Source organism: Suillus paluster (genome assembly GCF_016628075.1).
Source record: "Suillus paluster strain FC165 chromosome Unknown EDB91scaffold_35, whole genome shotgun sequence".
NCBI classification, from domain to species: domain Eukaryota; kingdom Fungi; phylum Basidiomycota; class Agaricomycetes; order Boletales; family Suillaceae; genus Suillus; species Suillus paluster.
This window is the reverse complement of record NW_024537595.1, coordinates 46,089-68,477: the sequence shown is the minus strand read 5'-3', so window position 1 is coordinate 68,477 and position 22,389 is coordinate 46,089. Positions and strand designations below refer to the sequence as shown.

The following is a 22,389-nucleotide window of genomic DNA, read 5'->3' as shown; positions in this document are numbered from 1 at the left end:
ATTCTGGTATGTCTTTTTTTCATTCATCTTCAGAGACTCTCAACCTGATCGTATACACAGGTTCTCTAATTCGTTCGAGATTACAATCGACATCACCACACCCACCACCACTACGGCTGCTATGCCCAGTACCACGTTCACATCGAAAAGCAGACTCCCAAAACTCTTCCCCCGCCGACCCAATCTCCTCACTTCCCCCTCCTATGACCGGAGATTGCGGTACCATCCGGGTTTGGCGCACCGATAACGCCGAGCTTCTTCTCGAGATCAACGCTCACTCAAGCATGAAGCGAGCAGCAGCATTGCTTACGCAGAAGATTAATCTGCTTCCTTCCGTACCCCAGGTCGACATCCCTGCGTTCTTTTCCAAATCAGTGGAAGACCTCAAACAAATAGTCAAACAAGGACCTCCCTTTACTCTTACAGACCTGGTGCGTAGGCCTCCGCCTGCCGTGAAATTTGTGCTAAATCCAAGCTCTTTACCAACAGCCAGCATACATTGATGCATCAAGGAACATCAAGTCGGGGATCAATGACAGGGAGTTTTTGGTAGGTGTATGCGTCGTCTTTCATCGGGCGTAAAATCACGCTGCCATGTGTCCACACCAGCTGGAGAAACTTTTGATATTGATGTTGCGCCTTCCTGACGACTCAGCCTTCGCCAAACAACTTCAGATTTCCGTGATCGATATCCGTACGTGGAGCCTTCATTTCGGACAAGTTCAAATACAGTCCTGATTTGCCGCATGTAGTTTATAAGGACCTTCCTCACCTGCCTTGCACTTTCTTGAAGAATCCTGTAATAGCGCCTCTATCCAGCTCCAGGGGCAAGCCATACATCTTCTGCAGTGCTGATGGCTCTGATTATTCGTTCTCTATGCCGAACCTTGGTCAAGCAGGCCAACCATATGTGCGATCGGTGCCTTCTACACACATTCCGTCGTGTTATCCGTTACCAGATCCAGGAGAAATCTTTGACACCCTTCTGCTTCGCTGTCAGGATGACTTCATCCCTCATCCTGGAGGCCTTTCCAGTTTATTCTTCGCATTTGCAAATCTCATTATTCACAGTCCTCAGCTCTATGTTCACGGTATCAGAGGCTTGGAGTACACACGGACAAAGTTCTGGTTCTACATGCTCGATGGTCTTTACCAATCAGCAGTCGTCTTCTTCATCCCCTACTTGGTCTGGCAGCTTGGATTAGCCGTATCATATAACGGCAAAGGAATCGATTCGTTGGCGGACTTTGGAACGACCGTCGCGATTGCTGCCATTTTTGCAGCGAACACCTATGTCGGGATGAACACCCACTAGTGAGTGCTTTCTCATGCTACTCGACAATGTTGAACGGTGATTCATTTAGCTGGACCCACATCACTTGGATCGTCGTCATCGGGTCGTCCCTTGTCATGCTCCTTTGGATCATGATCTACTTGGTCCTTCCGGTCAATACCTTCTTCTCTTCTACGGATGGGTTTATAGACAAGGTGGAGATCCTCTTCTTCAGCAATGTCACGTTCTGGGCGACGGTCATGTTCTCCGTCTTGGTGGCACTGGGTGAGTTGAGATGGCCTTCATTGGAAACTCATCCTAACCACTGTTTTTTTAGTGCCCCGGTTCCTCATCAAGTTTTTCAAATCAACATATATGCCCTTAGATAAAGATATCGTCCGTGAGATGTGGGTCGGAGGCGATCTTAAAGACCGTCTGGGAATCCGACACCACAAGGATTTGAAGAACAAACGTGTCATTGACCTTGAGACTGCACCAATGTTCCGTGAACCTCATGCTCATTCAGTGTCAGAATTAGCACTACAGCAAGTTTATGAACCGATGGCTGCAAGATCACTCGCAGGTTCTGATGCCAGTAGCAAGAGTCCTGATGATAACAGCGCAGAGCTAGTCTCCCAAGTCGAGTTACCCAACCCCCACGAGGCAGAGGATAAAGTCTCGCCCAATCCTTCTTACTACTCAGCATCCGATATCCCTGCACCCTCACCTATACTACCCTCGCTATATCAATATCCATCGGGAGACACAAACAGCCAAGCACCCCCTTTCGCATCGCCAAACTCACACTCCCTGAGCCCTGAGCCTCCCGTTCCCAAACTAGATTACTCACGCCATGCTTATTCTCCCTCCGCCAAGGCCGAGTCATATGAGCTGCAAGTGCGGCATCCATCGCCCCCCTCGCGTGATTGGTCCCAATCCCCTTCGGGTCTGCAGAAACCTACACATCCTCATCCCTCGGCGCCTGGCCAAGAACCCCTCATTCAGCTTCAACCAGAGCCCTTTCATGATCCCGATGCTGGAGAAGGTCGGTATCGACCAGAAGAATCCAATCGAGAAGACCACGGAGACATCTCATGGGACAGGCCGCGGGTACTATGACATCTTAGACTTTTGGGCTGCCACAGATGTCGATGTATCATAAGAGAGACGTTGTGAAACTGTTGTACTCACCTTTGCTTTCATTCTGACCTGTCTACATCTTACACTGTCAACGCTCTTCTGCATTTCGCATGGATCATCTTTTCCAGCTTCTTTTGGTAACATTTTGCATTTACATGGACTCATAGTCGGTACTGAGATGGCCATTCCTATCTATTGTTCTGCACTTTTTCGCTGTCCAGGGTGAAGACGTTTGCACAATTCTGATCTATCACAAGCCATGACTTGAAACACAGGGATAGCACTGGTCATCGACTTCGTGTTCCTAGGAGACATACTATCATTACAGGCAATCTGCAACTGGCATCTAATATGCAACATGTTCAAAAATCCTTCTCATGCACTGCAAGTACACCCCTTCTCGAGCTTGAAAATTCGATATGGTTGACAAAAGATGCAGAGCGTGGTCTAGCACCGTCAGCTGCTGCGTCTTTTTCTGTGAACGTGAGTGATGGATGTGGGAGTCGTCGGGCGTCCCAGACTGTTATGATCCCATCTCCACAGCAAGCGATTTGGTAAGAGTCGATTGGAGATGTTGCGATGCCATGGACTTTAGTCGCGATGTTGGTAGTTACGGGGACTGCACTACGAAGATCAAAGAGCCGCAGCCACCGCGCTGATATACCAGCCAAGAGGATATGTGTGGATTGCGGGAGGAATGTGAGCGCTGAAACTATTTCTGCAGGAGCGTGCTGTTGTAGAACACGTCCATCTGTCCTATGGCCGACATCAGCACGTGCTATTCGAGGTTGTGGGTGTGCTGCTATTTCTTCTGTTAAATTGGAGGGTTTGGAGAGAGAGAGATAGTAGGGATGTGGCGGATTGGATATCCCAGATGATGAGACTAGAATCTCCACGAACTTTATTGAGGCCGACAGCTAGGTAGTTGGGGTCTGCATTGCAGAATGCAAGGGCATTGCATGATCTAGAGTTGCGTACGGGAAGGGTAATGACGGGTCCACTTGAGAGAACGTTATTCCGAGCGACTCTGGTTGCCTCTAGCCTGATGAGGTCGATGCATCCAGATCAATGTCTTGGGCCAGCATATGGGTTCAATGAGTGGATGAAAGAATACAGTGAATCATTTAGAGGATGCAACGATCAGATCTAGGTAACAATCATGATCGCATGTCAAAGAAGTTGATGGATGGTTGATGAATCCCCAGGCAAAAGGCAGTCTATCCAACATGCCTGTACCGTGACACTCCTACCAGTGTACTTGATGCCTTTGGCTGTGCACTTCCTGGCAGAGGAACCTTGGTCCAAATGGGCACTCATAAGGTAAGGCTTGGCCGCTTGAAGCATTATCACATGGTGTATTAAAGAACTTGACAGCTCTGTAAAGAACTAAGAAGGTGACGCCAATGTGGTACCAACCCTTCTGATCACTCACTGGCACTAGAAACTGGCAGGCAGGTACACAATATCTCTTGTCTCTTTTCCCCCACCTCCACACGCCCACCTGCCTGCAGCTCCGAGCTTTCACTAATGTCTACTAATTCTGTTGTCCCTGCCAGATGTTGTGTGTGTGGTGATGATTGCGCCATCTATACACCCTGTACACCATCAGATTCACAGGTAAGCTATGCCTTCGAGGTTGATGCCCGCTCACTGGCATTTTCTAGTCTGATTGCTATTGCGGTCATGGACTTACCCAGCATCTGCCACCAGCTCCTAATTTCCCTCCCCGTGGAGGTCTTCAAATCAACAATGTTATGTGCCTAGGTTACCAAACTGTACGCAATGCTCCAGTGAGTTTCCCACTTTCTTGCCATAACGCGTCAATCCTGAGGTTGGGTGGTAGATATCAGATTTACGTCAGCCATGTGCTGGCTGTGCAATGGGCTATAATGCACACAGCCCACTAGCTTCTACACCTCCTGCTATTCTATCCACCACGTCCAGACCCCCATCTGCCAGTACTTCAAATTCTCGTAGCACTTCTGCATTTTATCAGCCTCCATCTGCATTTTCCCAGCCAAATAGAGCCCCTCACCTTCCCCCTGTTGCAGAGTCACCTCTGGCACAATTTTCTCGCCCTGCACCTCTGCTTACTACTCGCATGCCTGCTACTTCGTCATCTTCCCAGCCTGCTATATCTTCATTGTCGCCACCTGCAAGTTCTTGGCCATCTCTTCTGCACTACGCCCCAATCGCTACTCCATATTCTCGTAATCCACGCTTTAGTGCCACTCAAGTTTCACCCGGTTTTAGTGTACCTCACGCAGGCATTCCAATGTCGACTACAGCTGGTCGCAGTCGCGTTCATTCTAATAGGAAAACCACCATGCCATACAGTGTCTCCAAACCAGTGAAGCAGGTCTCCAAGAAACAGGTTGATATTGTCATTTTCCCTAATGATGTAAGTCTGCTGGAAAGCAGTAGTTTATGCACGCTGACTTTTATACTCAGATTCACGCTGCACCTGCAGCTCCTGACAGTATTGACAACATCTTTGAGGATACTTACCTTCATTTTCCCCACCGCATTCATGTTGGGGAGCGACTCGCCTCTGACCTGAATGGCCTGCAAGATTTTGGCCTCGTGCACCGCATAACTCTTACTGCATCCTCACACAATGAAATCATAATGAACCAAGTGTATAATTCTGTTCTTGCCATCTCAACGTCTCACAACATCCAATTTCCCCCAGAGCCTGAATGCTCTTTTGATCTTGATGCATCTGCGCCCAACCACGAGTTTCAGATCCAGTTTCAACATCTTCCATTTCGCCTTCTTAAGATCGGCTACCAGATGCCTAAAGGGCACTATCTGTCCTTTGACGCCACTGAAACATGGCAAGACTATACCTTTCATGCGCTATCCAAACGTGTCAATCAAATCCAGCACCCCACCGATCCCAATGTAGGACTGCTTATTATCTGTATGTATAAAATTGTTCACTCCGCCTCCACTTACTGACTTTATCTAGGTCCTAAGTATGGGCCTCTTATTGGACCCATCCAGCAGCACAGCACCCAGCATCATATGTGTTTTGCCAATCGAGCATTCAAAATCCTCATTGATGCAGATGAGGAAGAGTTAGAGTATCAAGGCTTGGAACCTGGCGACACTATTCCTGTTGAGTGTAAGGCATTCTGCCCATTGACAGCTGGCACAAGCCGACGCTCTCGACCGGCTCGGGCTCCTGTTCCTAGTCCGATTGATAGCGATGAAGATTTGTATGCACCTCTGACAATTCCCAGTACTCCTGACAATCAGCCCAATGTGCTTCCCAGTATATCCTCTCCAGCTACCTCACTTTCGTCTATCTCAAGTCCTTCACTTAATTCCCTGCCAGCCCTTGTGAACCCTCAGACGTCTTTCCCTACTGTCATCGACCTGACACTGCCATCCCCCAATCATTCCTCGCACTCACCCCCACATTCACCCATTGTTCACCATCACTCTGTATATGTGTCACCCACTCCGCCTCCTTATGAGACCTTACTCAAGGTCAATAATGCCATAATGACAGCCTTTGACAGCGAAGTCGAGCACAGCATGGTCCATGTCCATGGTCCAACTGTCAAAGCCTGTGCAGAGGGCTTGATAGATTTTTTATGTCAACAGCAGCGCAATTCCGACACACCATATGCACGCTCCTACTATGTCAATGAGCGATTTTCTATCCAGCCCCATAATCAGAAGCTGTCTGACATGTTCGGAAAACATTGGATCTTTCGCGCGTGAGTTTTACCTGCCCAATGTCAATTCTCAATGCTGATATTGTTAAAGTGGGTATGATGGCGCCCATGATGCTTCTGGTGAAGGCGTCATGAGACAGGTATTAACAGAGGCCCTCATGCTGTGCTTGAGCGAATCCTATGGAATAACCCAGATTCTTGATAAACATGGCTTTCATGTTCTGTGCATCCATAACTTTCCCACACCTAGCGACATTGAGTGTGCCTTTGCATTGGGAGCTGTGTGCACTATGATGATGATACGTGGGCACATTGCACCTGATCCCATCTCTCCTGCCTTACTCATTGCTGCCTTCGCCGGTGTGGAAGCTCTTGCTGATAAGTGTTGGGTCGGGGCATTATTTCCTGATCATTATGATGATCTTGGTCTCCTTCCCTCCTCACCACGTGATCTGACCTCTTCCACCATTTCGGCCTCCCAAAGGACCTGCCTTCAACGCTTTATACAGGGTACAATTGATTCATCAGTGAGTACTTTGTGTTTTGGTTGACTTGGCCATGATCTTAGTTATATCAATCTAGGTATCCCGGTTGGCACCTCTCAGCGATGAGCAATGGCCAGCGGTTGTTCTTTCCCTGCACACTAGCACATTATTAGGGATCAAACCTGAGGCGCTTTCAAGTTCCCAGCTTTTCAAGGCTTTTCAGGCTGGCATTGACATTCAACTGAGCACAACGCACAAATCAGTAATTGAGGTGAGCAGAGCTGTGTTGATGTGAATACAAGTTCGTTAATTGACCATCGTCAAGATGTTGAAATTGTCCTCCAAGTGGCTCTTATCACATTGCTATCATTGGCGCATCACTAATGGAGAGCAAGTAATAAGCCGTCTGGACTTTGTTGTATGTGGTGATCCCACGTTTGAATCTGCAACCGCTCCTCCTTTAGTGGTGCAGCTCCGGTCTGTTTTCGAGCGCTATTTCCGTGGCATTGGACATCCACCGCACCCTCAAATGGCTGATCTGGTCAATGAGGCTCAACGGGACATCGATAATGCTGACCCTGCCTATCGTGCCTGCCACTTTGTGAAGCTTTTGAGCAGAGTTACCTTGCTGCCTCCACCAGGGCAAGATTTCACTGTGCGTCTTCTGTTTCTCCTTCTCGTCAATATTGCATCTCACCAATTTGCCTAGATTTATGTCCATCAAACAATCCCAGAGACCGTCTGCTTTGCTGGTCAATATCATGTGAGTTTGAGCTTACTCTGGCTGTACTAATTTCTTTTGCTCATCAAATTTCAGCGCAACGACGATCTGTTGCCTCCAAGCATACATGCGTGCAACTACAGTATGGATGTGTGGTTCAACAGAAAGATGATGCATATTCTGGGTAAATCACCTCTCAGTGATAGCGATATTGCTGAATTGGAGTTTATGCTTCATTGTGTCGTTTTTGACGCTGGTCAAGACAGCTTTACCTAAGTTTACCTTAGTGCCTCTGACCTTCAAGCTTCAACTATCCTTATACATACACTGTCATTACTACGTCTATGGTACAGTGCAACCTGATTGCTGCAGTCTGATTCCGAAACTCTGATGCTGATGACTCGCTAGTAACTACACAGCGGGAATCGTCACCATAGTACTACTCTCCCCTGCGTGCCACTCCCTCTCAGTACTTCCACTGTGTATCCTGCAATACAGAAAGTTGTCATCCTAGAAAAGTTTTTGGCCACATGGCAGATGTTTTTCGTCACACTGGCAAATGTTTTTGTCACAAATGAATGTTTTTGTCACACTGGCAAATGTTTTTGTCACACTAGTAAATGTTTTCACCACGCGAGCAAAGTTTGATAACATTTTTCGAAAGTTGATTTTTGTCCAGTGGGGTCCCTCATAGTGACCATGTTTTGCAGAATACCAGTCAGACCCTGAATTTTCTCGGCCTTCATCCGACACTCCACCACAAAATCCTTAAAATCCTTAAAATCATATTCATATAGAGCAGCTACGAATCTATAATGGTGCAAATCTGTAGAAGAAAATATGATGTGGTTGAGGAGTTACAAAAGATTTATTGAAAATGTTGCAGAACCCCAGGAGTGATAGTACGCTTGCAAGCTCATGCAAGTGGTAGTGCTGGACCGCAACAGCCAGCTGATCGGCATTCTCGAGCTTCTTGGCCTGCACCTTGACACAGTATTTACAGCGTGCCTGCCAGTGCACCTTATCGACCTTCGCAGCCCCCTGATGAAAATGTTCCCATAGCCAGGACTTCTCCCTAGCCATCAGAGCGGCAAAGGAAGGCGATACAATCCCGGAAGAATTGAACAGAGGATCAACGATCACGATTAAAAATTGGCCAACCCCCAATTAACTCAATTAACTCCTGGTACATTAACCCTACTAACCCTACCTAAAAAACAAATCCATTTAACTAATCTCTTAACCGGTTATAACTGGGTTAAGTTATAACCCTTTTAACGGGTTAGTAACAACACTGGTGCTGGTGACCACTTGGTGGTGAACTAGTACTGTTGGTGCACTTGCAAGACACAACATATCTTCCTCAGAATTGTCATCTTCTTGCAATATCTTGTCCTTCAATGCAGATTTGCTCATACCTATATGTATATCACATTTACAAACTATATCTAGGAAAAGCATGTTCACACCGATTTCCTGATGCGTTGTGCCGTGCTCATCGCATCAAAGGCTTCATCGTTGTTTCATCGAACCCAAACCCATGACCTTCCTTCTCCGAATGGACACTAACATCATGCATAGAAGCACTGTAAAAGCTTTTTATAGTAGGTACAACTAAATGGAAGGCTATGTAACTTGCTGTAATGTACGAACACATTAAAGATGAATATACCAAATCAGTGATATATCTATAGTGAGGCGAATCAAACGTGGGGACAAGTGCAATCACGAATCAGTCAACGGACTTGTGGACCAAGATGGGAAAAGTACCCTGGAGGAAGAGATGCATCGTGCACGAAAGAGGACCACCTGTCTTCCAACATCAAGCCACTTTGCTGTCCTTGTGGGGGACCGTATAGCGAGGGAGCGCTCGAAGAGCGAGAGTATATTGGCCCAGAAATCTCCCGGTGAAGCACCTCCAGTTCAGGAAGCCCGACCGCCCCTCCCCCAAGTGCATAGTCAACCCCTTCCCGAACACCGGGGAAGCTAGTAACATGTGACTGATGATTGCCACGTTGGGTTGAGGGATTGTTTTGAGTCACCGTGGAATTCGCAAGCTGTATCGGAAGTTGGGGAGACCGCGAAACTTGCTTGCCAGACGTTGTTACTAGTATCGTTCGACCACCAAACACCTCTAGTTCGTCAGGCTCATCCTCCGACTCAGAAGTCCTCATGTGGCTAGCTTGTTGAAGGGGATCGATCCTCGCATGAACCGCTTTTTGACGAAGACGAAGCAAAATTGGCTTCAGAGGCAGATAGTGAGTTCGGGTAACTGATAGCCACTCTTGCTCGAAACTCACCAACGCCTTTTTCGCGCGGCTGCTAATATGCGCCGCTTCGTGAAATAATGTGCACGCCCTTTCTAGATGCTCAAATGGGTCTGGATCCAATTTTATGCTTAGTCTTCGGGTGGCAACGGTACCAACGATGACCTCAATAAATCATTGTTAGCACAACCCGCCAAATGAGACACATTCACGTACTGCTGCTGAGAAAGCAAAGGACCATATCCGCCAGACTCGAGAAGATAACACGGGTTGTAGCGCGAGTTGGTCGATAGTTAATGTGATTATTAGACTGGCACATTGGTAGGCAACCATGAATGATCGGCCTAGAGGGCTTCTCAGCGGATCTGAAGGAAAATCTGCCATGGCCTGTGCAAAAAAACCTCTGTGCAAGAACATGAGCGCTTTGCACTTGAAGTTAGTCGATAGGAAACCGTGTAAATCGCCGCGACACGCACTAAGCTCTTTGTAACGTGCTTGAGCAAAGGAGCGCATCTCCACAGGCACACGGTCGAAATCAGTTGCATCATTAGATACAGGTACAGGAAACTCCCGTATTTTGCGGTCCAACTCGAGGATGGTTTGGTAGTTGGGTGGGATTGCAGCCTGAGTCGCCTCGATGACCGGTGCTAGACACTCCATTGTGTACTGAGAACTCCAGTTGCCAACTTCGCAATGGATTAGAGCTCTTATCCATGCAGTAATGTGGCGGAATGACCTTACATCCGATGGGAATTTCTCCCGACTGGTACCTAGCCTCGTCAAAGTCACTAGGGATTCGGTAGTCGACGAAAGCAGGCATAATCACGGGAGGGCGTCCAGTCACCAGGCTTTGCCAGAGAGTATGGGAAAGGAGAGTCCAAAAGTATGAGCGGCGGTCATAGGCTTCTCGCCCCTCAAAGCCCCATAGTGAAGGATCCTTGTCTACATGGTGACATTAGCCACGTATCACTGGTTGCCTTGCGGACAACATACGGAACCCAATCTAGTGATGCTCGTCAGGGACTACTTCATGATTTTGATACTTGAGAACTGACCTGGAGTGCAGCTTGACCAGCAAAATTAAGAAGGGAATAGCAATGTTCCAAGTTGCTCTCGATACCGCTCATGCCGTTGTACACGCTCATAAGATGCAATACCTTAATTGTGACCACAGACCGCTGCGAAAATACTGATTGCAAGCACAAGGCGGTGCGCGCCAATTTTTGATAGTGCTGTGCTTCGGCGTTATAAGGGGGAAGGGCAGGATCAACCAAAGCTCCGACGGCTAGTACACTGAATAGCAAGGCCAGATCATGCGGACCATAACTTGGCCGCTCCAATGATTTCATCTTCGATCTGTATATCAATGGGATGAGATTGTCGACAATTTGCTGTCGCGAAACTATTTGGAACATCCATGAGAGAGACTTTAGGAAGGTCTCACATAACGAAACAGCGCGCTGGATTGGCGGCAAGTAGGATTCTATCATCTCTCGGATGGGCTCCATAGGGTGCCCCGATGGAGCGAAAGGGAAAGCCTGGTCAAACAAGTTGAGGGGATAAGGCAGGTTAATGTATTCGATGTCTTGTGCCTCGATCGATGGTGACAGCGTTTCAGGCAAATTTTTTTTTGCGACCTGTGGTCATTGTTAACTGGGCGCTTTAGAAGAGTGAATAAGACAAACCAGCAATAGACTCTAAGGCTCAAGTGAGTTTCTTAGTTCGTCATGGACAAATGTCTGGTCCGCACCTCAGAACCTCCAGAAGGTCCAAAGAAACGAGTAGGGCCAGAATGTGAATCACCCTCAAGGTGCAAAGAGCCTAAAGCATCTATCAGACCATGTAGGTTGAATTCTGCTGTCGTGGATGTGGTATCAACGTTCCTCCCGTGATCAGGCTCTTCAGTCGACCATCTTTTGGCCAACAATGGGTGCGGCGGAGTGGAAGTATTGACCTGCAGAATTGCAAGAGCATCCTCGAGTGAACGCATTCGCTCTTCCAGCTTGGTGGCCTTGTTGCGTAGATAATCTTCGGCAACACCGACGAAGCTGATGGTGGGAATGCCATCTTCAGACTTGGTGCACCCGCGGGGTGGCACTATGCTTACCGGCTACCTTTTCCTGGAGGCATGGTGCCTACGCGTGATTTATATGAAAGATTTGCATGTTCGACGTTATGAACTTCTGAATTCTCACCATTGGGGCAAAGCATACTGCATCCTCTTTTGACGCAAGTAGAGCATGGCACTATGGGTACGATCAGTCCGATGTCCAGGACAACTTTTAAAGTAAAGATTTACCTTGCCTGTCACATCGGGCTTTCAGTCTGACAGGTTATCGTGAAAAGTAAATATCACAACTAGAAGAGAGATGGATGGGAAACATACCTACGACACTCCGCACATGCTATCTCTCCTCTTGCTCGCTGTCTTTCCTTGCTGCTGCTCATCACAGAGAAGACCGGCGGAGTCCCGACTAGGCTATAGTACTATCCTACTACCGGTTTAAATGGGACCCTCGGATGCAAACATTGACAAGGAGAGTAATATTAATAGGGACAGTTCCTAGGTGGCGAATTCAAAGCGGTGAACCTGAAGAAGATTGCTAAGTATTGAGTTCCCGGGTACCGTTTCTGCGATTTATGAAAGGATAGAGTTCGTAACTCATACTTATGCTTCATCGCCATGATGGAGCGGCTAATCGTTTCAGCGACACATGTTTCTTCCACACTACTGCCTGTGTATCAAGGGTAGGCTTCCGATGAAATGTGCACTTCCTATCAAACATCCCCTCGAAGATCCCGACTATAGGTGATGCCCCATCGTCAACCTTTCGAACTTCAACAGGTCAGCTCCAAGTCAGCTCTCTTACTATAGTAATGATGCTATTACTCAGCTAGAACTTAGTTAGTAAGTACCGAAATCAAGGCGCGGTTATCACCGAGCCAGCGCTTCCATGGCCGCAAGTTGAAAATGCTTACGCGTGGTCTTATGATAAGAATAGAACCTGTGCTTTCTATTGCTCCACTCGCTTCGCTGGCATCATTGGACTGGTGGCCACTAATGACTACCCCCCTGAAGTTCCAGGCACCAAGTAACATTGAACCCAGCGGCTCGCCTCCCTTGTGGATCCTCGGAGTGCTGTAATGAGGACTCCAGCCTGGACGCCACGCCCAACCCACGAGTACTTGATAATCCCTGATAGGTTGGCCCAGTCTGATAAGTGATCGCAACTTATCCTCTTACGACAGCGAATACTAACTGATGGCCGGTTGAGCTGTGTTCTACTATGATGAGTCTTACTGCCAAGACTTTGAAGGGTACAAGACTCGTGTAGGAATGCATCCGTTGTTAATTTTTGAAGAGGCATTCAACGATACTCGCTGATGCGGCAGTGCTTGCTATTACATATATCCATCACGGAAATGTTTTTTGACCGGGACTGTGGCTTACGAAAATTCTCAGCGGCGTAGCAGTCGCAATGTCCACGGGAGTGCCACAGGGAACGTCCACGCGACGCATGTTCTGAGGCCCGAGGGGCAAAACTCAAAGCTTCCGATTACTCCCTCAGTGAGATAACTTACGTGAGTGAAAGTCACAATATGATTATGCGCCTCGCCACTGTTGCAATTCTGATTACTTACTCATTGGATAAACTTGAAGTTACTGTTACTAGGCCGCATCTGGTACAATGTCGAGTCGGTCGAAAAGCGGTTGAAGTCGAAGTTCCAACGTATTTTTGAGCTTCCCTTGAATCACACAACTCCTCCATGCGGGGCTTAGCGAGCTGAATTCGGGCATCCTCCACAAACCAAAGGTAGCCTATATGCACAGAGACCACTATAGAGAAGCGATCACTTGAGCGCTGTTGCTGATTGGCAAGTAAGTGAATCGAGCACATTCCCTGCAAGGGTCCTTGCCAGGGCCTTTGTGGAATACCGGGCATAGTCGCCGTGGCGTTTATCAAGCCTTGGGCTATCGTGGTGAAGGCCTATTCTACTGAGTTGGGTGACGCCGCCACGGATGACGGTGCAAAGAGCTACTGGAGTCTAGATTATTTCAGCTAGAAGTGGCTCGTGGGGTGAGTAATCTGCCTGCCATAGAAAAATATATATTCTAATTGACAAGTTAGGATTGTGTTAGCGGCGGAAATTATTATAAGGCGGCTCACGTTGATTAGTATACATGTAGAAGACAGTCCTAGTAACTGACCAGCCTTGCCCGGGGGGATTGACAGGATTGGCATATCTGTAGAAAAAGGAGGGTAAAGAAAATGTACAGGGTGCAGCTTCAGTCCGAGGACCGACTCAGCACTACATAATATTTTCGCTTGCCAACTGACCAATCGAAATGAAAATATGTTGTAAAGCTCCTCCCGCCGCTAGTCTCGAACCATCCGGGAATGTATTGAAGTCTAAGATAACATCGCGGGTCCGGCGGCCCTCGGATGGCCAAGCGCCTCAGCTGCCAGCTCAACTGAGCACATTACATATATTCCTGATCACCTTAACATCCCTCAACATGTGTGGTAAGAACTTATCCCCAAATCGCTGTATGTATCTGCAATTATGACGTGTTGTGTTGGCCTCGTGCAAAACTTTGTCAGACACCTGCATTTTTGGGAAGGGACCGAGATGGATATAGTCTGCGTACAATGAACATCGCTTCTAAAAAACACTGTAAATGTACCCCTGACGCGTCGGAACTACAATGACATTTGCCAGTTCGGCAGAACTTTGCAGGGAATTTACAATTTTGGGCAGGGAATAACCAGTCTGCCTATCAATGTCATACGTCAATTTGAGATGGTGCGTCTCATGTCTGATCGTGACGCGTGGCGGTCAAAGGGAACGACGTTCTGGTCTTCAATGAAAGCTGAGTGTAGTTAGTCTCCCCTAGCCAGCCTATAGAAGAAGGAAGACTAGGACGGTCGTTCCTTAATTTGACGTTAAGGGCATCACTACAACTTATAACCTGGTGATTTATTACTCGGTGGCTTCCAGTTTGAAATAGAGGACAAGACTACACAAGCCATCTGAGTCCATACTTACGGTAGGCAGTTCAAATTATCGCGTGTAGTTGTATTTCAGTCAGTTCTCGCTGGCGTGAAGGTGCAGGATATTTTTCCAAGCTTAGAGTTGTGCTGGCTTTCATCATGAATGATTGTATGTCTGGCTCCGATGGAGTGGTGTCTTCGAATGCCTTCCACATTAATTATCTGTGCAGGTGATTATTTGCATGGTGGTGTGCTATTACAATTCGAGCAGTTTCACTGTCAGTAATGAGGAACGTAACTGTAGATGTACTCCTCCAAAGAGATCAAATAAATCAAAGGTCTGGCAATGGTTATTTTCGGCAACGAAATGGATAGTACTCAGGATGATGCCCAATGAGAGCTGTTTATTGCCAATGGAAGTCAAAGGGGTCAGTGGTCGTGGAAAATGACACCGATCATCGGCGGGTAATCCACGAAGATGGAGGACAGTGGAAATGATGACCTAACGAGCTCGTGTGGAGCACGCGCATCAGTCGGCCAAGCCGCCAAGGTACATGCCCAAGTATGAAAATAGTTGGATCGAAGCGCAATATGGCAAACTGACTCGAGGCAAGCACATTCTCGTCGACATCAACGACGAATGTGCCAGGTTGGCGACGCGGCCGTTCCTGTGTGAAGGAGCGACACAAAGTCGTACTCCCGGAATGACAAATGGATGGTCGTAAATTTCTCGTGGTTCGTTCTCCCTGAAAACGAATGCGTTACTTCAATATTACGACCACAGCAACGGCTCAATGAGACGGCACAAACTAAAGCCAGAAAAAAATCAGGCACATGCGTAATGTAGCAGGTCAGACGGTGATGTACGAACAGGTACGAACTTACAGGCTACATTTACAGGCAGAATTATATCAAGCGTCCTGCTGCTACACTCGATCTTATCTTATCAGATATGTGCCCAGAGCATGAAAGTGAGGTTTTCAGGCGCGAGCTGCGGCATGCAGAACGGGAGCTGTAAGCTACATGAAGGGCAGCATGGTCAACGTTTTATGATAAACATTTCAAGAGGTAGCCATCCATACCCAGAGCAGGGACGATGAATAGGTTAGAATCTGGACCAGCACTCAATCGTAACGAACCGGAGGTCACATCTTGGCGATCGCCACGGAGACTAAGTACATTAGTATGTAGATACTGGTGAATATCTGTTGGATTCGCTGGGAGGAGGGGATCAGATCGCGATGGAGAACATACTTATTTGCACCGACGAATCGATTTTCGAGGATCACTAACGTTATTTCTAGAGAAGATCTTCGGGAAAGCGGATGGGATGGGGGTTTGGGTGTATTTGTGTTCGCAGCGTGGACCCGTTAAGTCCGTTAAATGTCAGGTCCCTTGGGGTGTCATCTTTTTTCGGATCGGCGGGTACATGCGGAGTCACTTCTTCATTCCATCGTGTTCCGTCAATTAAAAGCGATTGTAGAGATAGAATCGAGAACCTGCCTAGTCAACATTGTAGACGGTGTTGAGAGTACGGGTAAGCGGCGCCACCAGAGCAGGCAAGGAAAGGGAGCGTGACATGTGACAATGAAGTGTGACGGTACATTGTGTTGACTGTTGGCTTGTTTTTTCGTACAAGCAGGCAAGACACGAACACCATTGGCGACTGGTCACCTACGCCATTCAAAGTCAGGTATTACAAGTTATACCAGGACATTACCAGGATACTACTACTTTTTCGCTTTCAATTGGCCTGTGCGCTGTTCTTTTGCCGAGTTTCGTTCCCTGGGAACAGCTCCGCAGCAGTCGTTCCGAGTTACTTTTGAGTCGCAGGACAGGTTTTGTTGGTAAGTGAAATCCATTGGTACAATCAAAAGTAAACGCAGTAGCATGACCGCGCTCTCCGGCCGGTCAATAAAATCTCATCATATCCGTTTTCTCGTTTAGCATTTGTTATCACAGATCTTCGACGCTATCTCTCGATCCGAAATCCTCTAACTTGGTCAGAACCTGTTGTAAAACGTAAGCTTCACTTTCCCCCTTTACTATCCCTCAATGTTCTTAAACTGTCCCCCTCTAGCACTACCGTCCGGGTCGGGCGCTAACGACCTTTTACTCGTGCGTCTCTCATGCTGTACTCGACATTCTCTCCTTATACTATGACTACAGACGACTTACAATGAACTATCCCCCCCAATTGGCACCACAACCTGGCCATAACCAGTTCCCCCAACGACCTCCTTCCTCACAACAACACAACGGCATGTCTTTCCTCGCTGGAGGAGTACCTATGAACAACTCCCAAATGAACGGTGCAAACATGGCCATGAATCCCGCAAACAACATGGGTGTACCCATGAACCAAGCTATGTCGATGAACCAGCACAACATGCCCATGAACAATGTGCCAATGAACATGAACATGAACAACATCAATCCGTCATTCCTCGCCGCTTTCCAGAACGCCCAAAATTCCCAGAATGGCATGATGGCTAAATTTCCCAATTATCAGGGCTCTCAGCAGCCTTCAACGCCTAATCATGCCTCAACGCAGAGCCAGGGCCAGTCCATATCACCCTCGCAGCTCATGTCAGCTTCCCCGTCACAGCTCATGGGCGGCCCTTCCCAACAACCACATTCACAAGGCCCCAATTTGACCCTCACCCCCGCACAACTCCTCCAGCAGCAACAAGGTGGCATGGGCCAAGCCTCCATGAATATGGGCACCATGCATCCGTCTATGGGCGGAATGACCGGGATGAACATGGGCAGCGGTGGAATGCAGAATATGAACATGGGCAACGCCATGCCCAACATCAGCGGAAGTGGGATGAACATGGCTGGCGGTATCCAGAACATGGGTGGGGCTGGGATCCAGAACATGGGCATGTCCAATATGATGAGCGGTATGCCAAACTCCAGCAACCCTCAAATGCGCATGACCATCACGCCTCAGCGTTGGACGCAGATGTCGCCACAGGATCGTGTCATCTTCCAGCAGCAACGACAACAACTTGGTCTCGGTCAACCGCCAAGCGCACCTAGTCAGCAACACCATGAGCGGGGCCCAAGTCTGACCCACGACCGCCCACCGAGCCAGCATGGGAGACACGACCGTGCTTCAAGTCAATCCCATGACCGGCAGCCCAGTCAGCAGCCGCAGGATGTCTCCCAGCTCGGTGACCGCCCCTCCTCATCCGCTTCTATTCGCTCCCACCACTCCCACCACAACCTTGACTCTGGCCTGATGCCCCCACCATCCTCTCGACCCGGTACCAGCGGCGGCATGGGCGCTCCCAACGTCAATCCACGCATGAACCCCCAATCCATGAATTTAAATCCGCACCTCAACATGACTCCCGGTGCCAATATCAACCATAACATGAACACCAGCAGCAATATCAACTCGCACATGAACCAGGCCCCGAATATCAACCCAGCGATGAACTCAAACCAGGCCCAACAGAACATCATGCATATGAACCTGGCGCCGTCGAATATCAATCCCGCGATGAACCAGGTGCAGAATCTGAATCCGCATCTGAATCGCCCTCCGACGAGGGGGGACTCTGCGCATCTAGCTGCGTCGCCAAAGCAATCACCGAGGATGACCGGGATAATGAATCTTGCTGGTGGCCCTCCTGGGAGCATGAGCGGCCAGGTCAACCTTGGAATGACAGGCATGTCAAGCGGTGCTATGGGAATGCATGGTCCCGCCATGGGTGGCGTACCCGGTAGTGGCAGCATGAGTATGGGCGGCGCCATGAACACAGGAATGGGAACCATGGGTAACGCTGGTGTAGGTGGCATGGGGAATGTACCTAGCATGGGCAATCTTGGCTCAGTGAACATGAATGCCAACACTGTGGGCGGTTTGGGGGCTGGCGGTAGCATGCTAGGCGGGGCAGGAGGAGGTCTTATGGGGCCCCCTGTGATTCCTCAATCCATGCAGCGGCCAGAGAGAGACCAGACCATGCAAAGAGAGCGCTCGGCTTCGATCCATGGGCGTGAACAGGTGAGGAGTTGACCTCCGTTCTTCGCGTATCGTAACTGATTTGGCAACGTTGTTTACCCCGTTAATGTGTTTCGTATCGCCTTTGTCGTACCCCAGAGTATGCCCCCGGCGTCTGCCGCACCGTTTATGGGTCAGGGTCTTGATAACTCCGGTGTCCAGGGATTGGGAAATATGGATGGTGGTATGGGTAGTATACCCCGGCAGCCCTCTCAACCGCCAGTCAACCCACATCAGCGATCTCCTGCTTGCCAAATACCTCGAGGCCACCGCTCCCCAATGCCTCCTGTCCGCAAAGCTGGCGAGATGCCCCCCGCGCCCACGCTTCCCGGCACCCCAAACGCCGCAGCATCACATCAAGGCGCACCTGCGGTCCCGAACCTCCCCCCTCATCTTGCAGCGCTCAATCCCGCGGTGACCAAGATTACTTACATTCCTTACACCCTACCCTCGAAACCCGAAGCAACCACCGATGGTGAAGACGAGAAGGTTCCTGCCGAAGGCGCCACCGATTCTGAAGATGCTGGTACTTCCTCGCAGGGCAAAGTCGAAGATCCGGTGAAGTTACTGACCCCTTCGGAGATCTCCACGTTGAAGGAGATCATGAAACGTGATGCAGTACATGAGGCGCAGTACCGTACTAAACAAGCGCGTATGGCCCAGGAATTGCGTACGCTCGGCCCTGCGTCGCGAAGCGCCTGGTGGGAGCGTGACCATGTTCCGAGCATGGCCATGAATCGAAGGCCCGAACGGTTCGATGTGAAGTATCCAAGAGCGCCCAATGCGGACCGGAGCTCGAACACGAATTCGAGGAAGAAGGGCGTGAGGAGAGAAGGCATTCGGATGTGAGTTCTTGTTATGTCTTCTTTTTTTTGAGGGAGATTGATTGATTCCTGCGGGTTCAATAGACCAAGGAAACTTCCTCCTGAGTTGGCCAATCGCCCTGAGCAACTCGTGCCGATCAGACTCGAGTTTGATGTGGAGCATCATAAGATGCGCGAGACGTTTGTTTGGAACCTAAATGGTAGGCCTCTTGCTCTGAGTGATTATAATTCGTTGTTGTGACGCTGTTGTTTAGATCCCGTTATCACCCCGGAACACTTTGCGCAGACGCTCATTGAGGATTATGCGCTGCCCCAGAGTTATTATGGTGTCATCACGAGAGCGATTCAGGAGCAGTTGAGTGACTTCAAGGCTCACATTGCCAGCATGGATGGCGACTGGAAACCGCCAACCGCAACGAGGGACATGGCGTTGACGGATGGCTATAAAGCGGATGAAGAAGACGGAACCGACGCGGACATGCGGGAGACGGACGCTGAAGACGTCATCAAGGATTGTGCTCGCAAGCTTGTCGGAGAGGATGACTCGATCATGGTGGACCGGGGCAATCTTGACGATGAGGATGTGAAATGGTGGGAATCGTGGCGCAAGCGAGCACGGCAGGAAAGCGCATTCTCTCGCAGCATATCCTCGAAGAATCGTCGTAAACGGCGCAAGGTGGCATCGGTCAAGGCTGAAGAAAGTGACGCATTCGAGACTGACAAGGAGAGGCCACGCAACCCGGATGAGATCGAGGTCGATGAGAAGACGGTGCATGAGGATTTACGTATCTTGATCAAGGTTTTTAATGGACCCGGTTTTTTTTCGTGGATCTGGGCTGATCTTTTGATCTTAGCTCGACGTCATCGTCGGATCCATGAAATTGGATGATCAATTTGAATGGGATCTTGAGAATGTGGATGCCTCACCTGAACAGTTCGCAGAGGTGTATGCGAAAGAGTTGGGTCTCGGTGGGGAATTCAAGTGCGTAGGGTTGCGTGTCCACGACTTTGTCACTAATCCCTCGCCTAGAACGGCCATTGCGTATTGCATACGAGAACAAGTTCAAATTTATCAAAAGTCGTTGTTCCTCGTTGGGCACCCCTCAGATGGATCGCATGTCCAAGACGATGACTTGCGCATGTCCTTCCTGCCCGGTCTTACAGCCGGTGCCAGAGCGATGGATCAAGTACAGTTGTTCACTCCGCTGCTCAACTATCTCAGTGACGGCGAGATTGAACGTAGTGAGAAAGAGAGGGAGAAAGAGCTCACCAAGCGTAGGAAGCGGAATACACGGGGTCGTCGGGGCATCGCTTTGCCTGATCGGGAGCCTAATCGCACATACCGCACACCTGCCATCGGCTTCCCAGAGCTGGATGCTGCAACCCTTGCATTGGCAGCCGCGAACGCGCCAACGTCAAGACGTGCTGCGGCAGCCGCTGCTTCTCTCACGATTGCCAACATGGTGGCCTCAGAAAATGGCACGAGCGTCATGCCGCTGCAGTTGCCTCCCCAGCAGAACATCTCTACTGTCGCCGCTGGAAAAGAGAAGAAACCTAAAGGGTTGTTCAAGGCCCCTTCGTATCCTTCTTCTGTGCTTCGCCCTCGTGCTCAGGTCACTGCTCCCACCCCCTCGACAGCGGTTGAATCGGCGTCGATGCTGCCTTCATCGTTTCTTGACACTGATGCACCTGCCTCCTCAGTTAGTAATCCTCCCCCCGATTCGCGAGCCGTTGCAAAGAAGGCCAAGGAGCTCGAAAGGGAGGCCAAGGAAAAAGAGTTTGTCGACGGCCAGCATGCTAACGTGATTAATGGGGTGTGGCACTGCTCGAACTGTGGGTGTCCGGAGAGCGTTGCTATCGGACGAAGGAAGGGTCCGTTGGGGGACAAATCACAATGTGGCACATGTGGTACGTTGATTTTTCAGATAACCGTACCCTTCTGTCTGACTCCTCACCGTCATTCAGGTAAATTTTGGCATCGACACCGCAGACCCCGCCCTGTGACATATAATCAGGATCCCGATTACCATTTGGGCCTAAGACACGAAACGGAACATGTTAAAATCGGGACAAAACGAAAAGGACGAGCGCCCAATTCTCAAGTGGCTGCTGATGGCCAAGATACGCCCAGTCGACAGAAATCAGACCTCTCCGTCGATATCTCTACTCGACTGCTGAACTCTGTACTACCTTCCGAAGACGACAGAGCCATGTCGCCAGTATCTACTGCCTCTAGTGATACAGAAGCTCCCCTTGCCCAACGCATCACAAAAGTCAACGGTGCCAGCCATGGAGGACTTGTATCGTCACCTGGGTCACCTCGTCCAGCAGGAAATGGGAATGCGCATCCCACTTCACCCATGGAAAGTAGTACTGCTGCTCCAATTTCAAACGGCTCATACGTGAGCGTTTTCCCTCTGAGACCAGGATTTTATTGATGCTGAATGTTAAGTGAACAGGCCGCTCCGCCCTGGCTAACGACAGCAATTCGTTCGCTTCAGGAACAATACCCAGATGATAAGTTCGAGGCAATCCTGCGTAGACCGGTTCCACGTGCTATACTAGAGTGGAGGATGAAATGCTTGGATTGCCCTGGCAAGGTTCGTGGGCACTGCTAGACTCGTACCAACGCAGACTTAAATTCGGTTTGCAGCTATATAACTCTGGGCCTGGAGATACGCTGCAGAACTATGAAGTTCATCTTAGAAACCGGCAACATCGATTACGGGTGAACGCTCGTCTGACGCAGGCGCCAGCATCATAGTAGTAGAGGTTTTCGTCGTGTCGGCTGGCTTGTGCTATCTTAATATTTCTCTTTTGTGCATCTGTTGTGCTCATCTGCTATCTGTATAACGTATATACCTTTGCTTGTAATCGCTATTGGATTACTAAACCCCACTGATGAAGTTCCTGAGCTAGCGTCGAGGCGCGAGTGGGGTCGATTGGCGCGTAGTTATTTGCAACTTGTAACATTAGACTCCTAATTC

At 49.2% G+C, this 22,389-nt stretch overlaps 5 protein-coding genes across 5 annotated transcripts; 4 read left to right on the top strand and 1 right to left on the bottom strand.

The window, feature by feature from the left end:
• Positions 1–283: 283 nt before the first annotated feature.
• On the top strand, positions 284–1,072 carry EDB91DRAFT_1203653 (uncharacterized protein; the record flags this gene model as incomplete). The annotated part of the gene is made up of 4 exons (XM_041320685.1): positions 284–431; positions 490–553; positions 614–694; positions 753–1,072. Coding segments are annotated over 4 exons (613 nt in total), but the record flags the coding sequence as incomplete, so codon positions are not given.
• Positions 1,073–1,410, top strand: EDB91DRAFT_478865 (uncharacterized protein). Its single transcript, XM_041327402.1, has one exon. It carries the CDS (start codon positions 1,136–1,138, stop codon positions 1,313–1,315), a length of 180 nt encoding a protein of 59 aa, XP_041175980.1. The 5' UTR covers positions 1,073–1,135; the 3' UTR covers positions 1,316–1,410.
• A 2,882-nt stretch (positions 1,411–4,292) lies between these two features.
• On the top strand, positions 4,293–7,581 carry EDB91DRAFT_1249612 (uncharacterized protein; the record flags this gene model as incomplete). The annotated part of the gene is made up of 8 exons (XM_041323115.1): positions 4,293–4,814; positions 4,865–5,336; positions 5,385–6,141; positions 6,191–6,626; positions 6,682–6,855; positions 6,910–7,239; positions 7,294–7,347; positions 7,402–7,581. 8 exons carry the CDS (start codon positions 4,293–4,295, stop codon positions 7,579–7,581), a joined length of 2,925 nt encoding a protein of 974 aa, XP_041175979.1.
• A 1,460-nt stretch (positions 7,582–9,041) lies between these two features.
• EDB91DRAFT_1055029 (uncharacterized protein) lies at positions 9,042–12,020 on the bottom strand (the record flags this gene model as incomplete). Its single annotated transcript, XM_041313885.1, has 12 exons — positions 9,042–9,548; positions 9,606–9,737; positions 9,789–9,994; positions 10,049–10,258; positions 10,314–10,514; positions 10,624–11,209; positions 11,258–11,269; positions 11,323–11,620; positions 11,680–11,707; positions 11,768–11,818; positions 11,872–11,897; positions 11,959–12,020. 12 exons carry the CDS (start codon positions 12,018–12,020, stop codon positions 9,042–9,044), a joined length of 2,319 nt encoding a protein of 772 aa, XP_041175978.1.
• Positions 12,021–19,130: 7,110 nt separating this feature from the next.
• On the top strand, positions 19,131–22,380 carry EDB91DRAFT_1290264 (SNF5-domain-containing protein). The gene is made up of 9 exons (XM_041324836.1): positions 19,131–19,423; positions 19,487–19,602; positions 19,657–19,904; positions 19,941–20,201; positions 20,257–20,384; positions 20,433–21,310; positions 21,368–21,810; positions 21,862–22,002; positions 22,056–22,380. The coding sequence occupies exons 1-9, from the start codon at positions 19,182–19,184 to the stop codon at positions 22,164–22,166; spliced, it is 2,568 nt and encodes an 855-aa protein (XP_041175977.1). The 5' UTR covers positions 19,131–19,181; the 3' UTR covers positions 22,167–22,380.
• Positions 22,381–22,389: the final 9 nt, after the last annotated feature.

What these genes read in the sequence shown, in the direction of transcription:
- EDB91DRAFT_1290264 (XM_041324836.1), top strand. Translation starts at nt 19,182, where the DNA reads ATGAAACGTGATGCAGTACATGAGGCGCAGTACCGTACTAAACAAGCG. An exon ending in ATTTACGTATCTTGATCAAG is followed by an intron (nt 20,202 to 20,256) that starts GTTTTTAATGGA and finishes TTTTGATCTTAG; the next exon opens with CTCGACGTCATCGTCGGATC. An exon ending in ATCACAATGTGGCACATGTG is followed by an intron (nt 21,311 to 21,367) that starts GTACGTTGATTT and finishes ACCGTCATTCAG; the next exon opens with GTAAATTTTGGCATCGACAC.
- EDB91DRAFT_478865 (XM_041327402.1), top strand. Translation starts at nt 1,136, where the DNA reads ATGCTCGATGGTCTTTACCAATCAGCAGTCGTCTTCTTCATCCCCTAC.